General features: G+C 40.9%; 1 protein-coding gene across 1 annotated transcript in view; it reads left to right on the forward strand.

Annotated features, from left to right (window-relative positions):
* Window positions 1-1,793, forward strand: part of LOC104490013 (cubilin-like) — a gene marked incomplete at its 5' end in the record, with an annotated part of 45,323 nt that overhangs the window by 3,004 nt on the left and 40,526 nt on the right. The window contains one exon of the mRNA XM_010132242.1: window positions 609-780. Within this exon, the coding sequence (XP_010130544.1) occupies window positions 609-780 (172 nt within the window). The remainder of the gene's footprint in view (window positions 1-608; window positions 781-1,793) is intronic.

The following is a 1,793-nucleotide window of genomic DNA, read 5'->3' on the forward strand; positions in this document are numbered from 1 at the left end:
CTCAGCAGTAAACATAATTTCTGCCTCAGTTGCACTGCTGAAATAGTGGCAGAAAGAAGGAAATTAACTTCTAGGCTAAAGGCTGTATGAAAGAAACTGCAAAATACATCTGTATCATCAAAAAGTGAAATGTTTGAACTAATCAAAAATACCCACCAGCACTACATATTTTGAAGATTTTTGATAAAGCTGACGTTGGCAAGACTACAAAGATGATTGTTTGAAATGGAATTAATGTGATCAGTAGTTGACATTATTAAGTGATTGAAATAAATATTGAGTGAACATACAGTCTGTTTCAAGTCAAACTGTTTCAATTTCCGGTATAAAAAAATCAAACAAAGAAACAAAAAAACAAACAAAAGAAAGAGAGTACATACATTTGTGTTTTGCCAAAATAAGCAAGAGATTTCGATGTTTTACTTCAGAGACTCATCTACTCAAGGCAAGGGAAGTTTGTTTCAAGGTTTTGAGTAGATTTGGGAACTACCCTGCTGTGAGGGACATCAATGAACCTTGTATTAAAGATGTGAAACACTGGTAAATGATACAAGAGATGCTCAGAAGACTGTATTTTGATCTCATAAGAGTTTATTTTGACCCAACAGGTTTACAATGGCCTCAGACAGAACTCTCCCCAGCTGGCCAAGCTGTGTGGTGAGGTAAATCCCGGCACTGAGGTGAAATCCTCTGGAAACACAATGAAAGTTGTTTTCGTGACAGATGTGTCCCATGCAACCAGAGGCTTCAGTGTCTCCTACACGTCTAGTGAGGATGCAGGTAGTGTGTGTTTTTTAATTAAGAGTTTGAACTTTGGTGAGTCATTTCACAGTTAAGTAATGTCACGTGTCAAAAAATTATCTAGACTAAAAGCAAATCTCTGATACCTTTTTTTTCCTCTTACATCTCTTTGGTGGGAGTAAATCACTTATCTTCAGTTAGTTGAAAGGATGGGAAAAAATGGGAAATCTCTGAGAGTTACAGTCTTTTATGTCAAACTTCAAATAAGAACAACCTCTGTTATGGATCTCAGTCCTTCGTCTCATATTGTTTTGTGCATAGTCTGTCTTGAGTAAGATAGGGTAAGAGATGGTTTTTGGAGTAAGAACTAGAGGCCTGCCAGTCTGATCTTCGTGCCAGGGAAGGTTATGGAGCACATCTTTGTGAGGGCCACAAAAACGATCACATAGATGAAGCACCTCTGCTATGAGGACAGGCTGAAAGGGTTGGGGTTCAGTCTGGAGAACAGAAGGCTCTGGGGAGATTTTATTGCTGCCTTCCATTACTGAAAGGAGTAAGAAGGAGGGGAACAGTCTTTTTAGCAGGGCCTGTTGCAACAGGACAAGAGGTGATGGTCTTAAACTAAAAGAGGCCACTCAGAGAGGTGGTAGATGCCCCATCCTTGAAAACGTTCAAGGTCAGATTGGATGGGGCTTTGGACAACCTGATCTAGTTGAAGATGTCCCTGCTCTCTGCCAGTGGTTTGGACTAGATGACCTTTGAATGTCCCTTCCACCGCAGAACATTCTATGATTCTATGTGGCATATACTGGACAACCAGGCGATCAGGCCCAGTCAGCATGGGTTTATGAAAGGCAGGTCCTACTTCACCAATTTGATCTCCTTCTATGACAAGGTGACCCACTCAGTGGATGAGGGAAGAGCTGTGGATGTTGTCTACCTGGACTTTAGAAAGGCCTTTGACACTGTTAACCACAGTATTCTCCTGGAGAATCTGGCTGCTCATGGCTTGGATGTGTGTACTCTTTGCTGGATAAAAAACTGGCTGGATG

Source organism: Buceros rhinoceros, unplaced genomic scaffold (assembly GCF_000710305.1).
Source record: "Buceros rhinoceros silvestris isolate BGI_N320 unplaced genomic scaffold, ASM71030v1 scaffold7820, whole genome shotgun sequence".
Lineage (NCBI taxonomy): Eukaryota > Metazoa > Chordata > Aves > Bucerotiformes > Bucerotidae > Buceros > Buceros rhinoceros.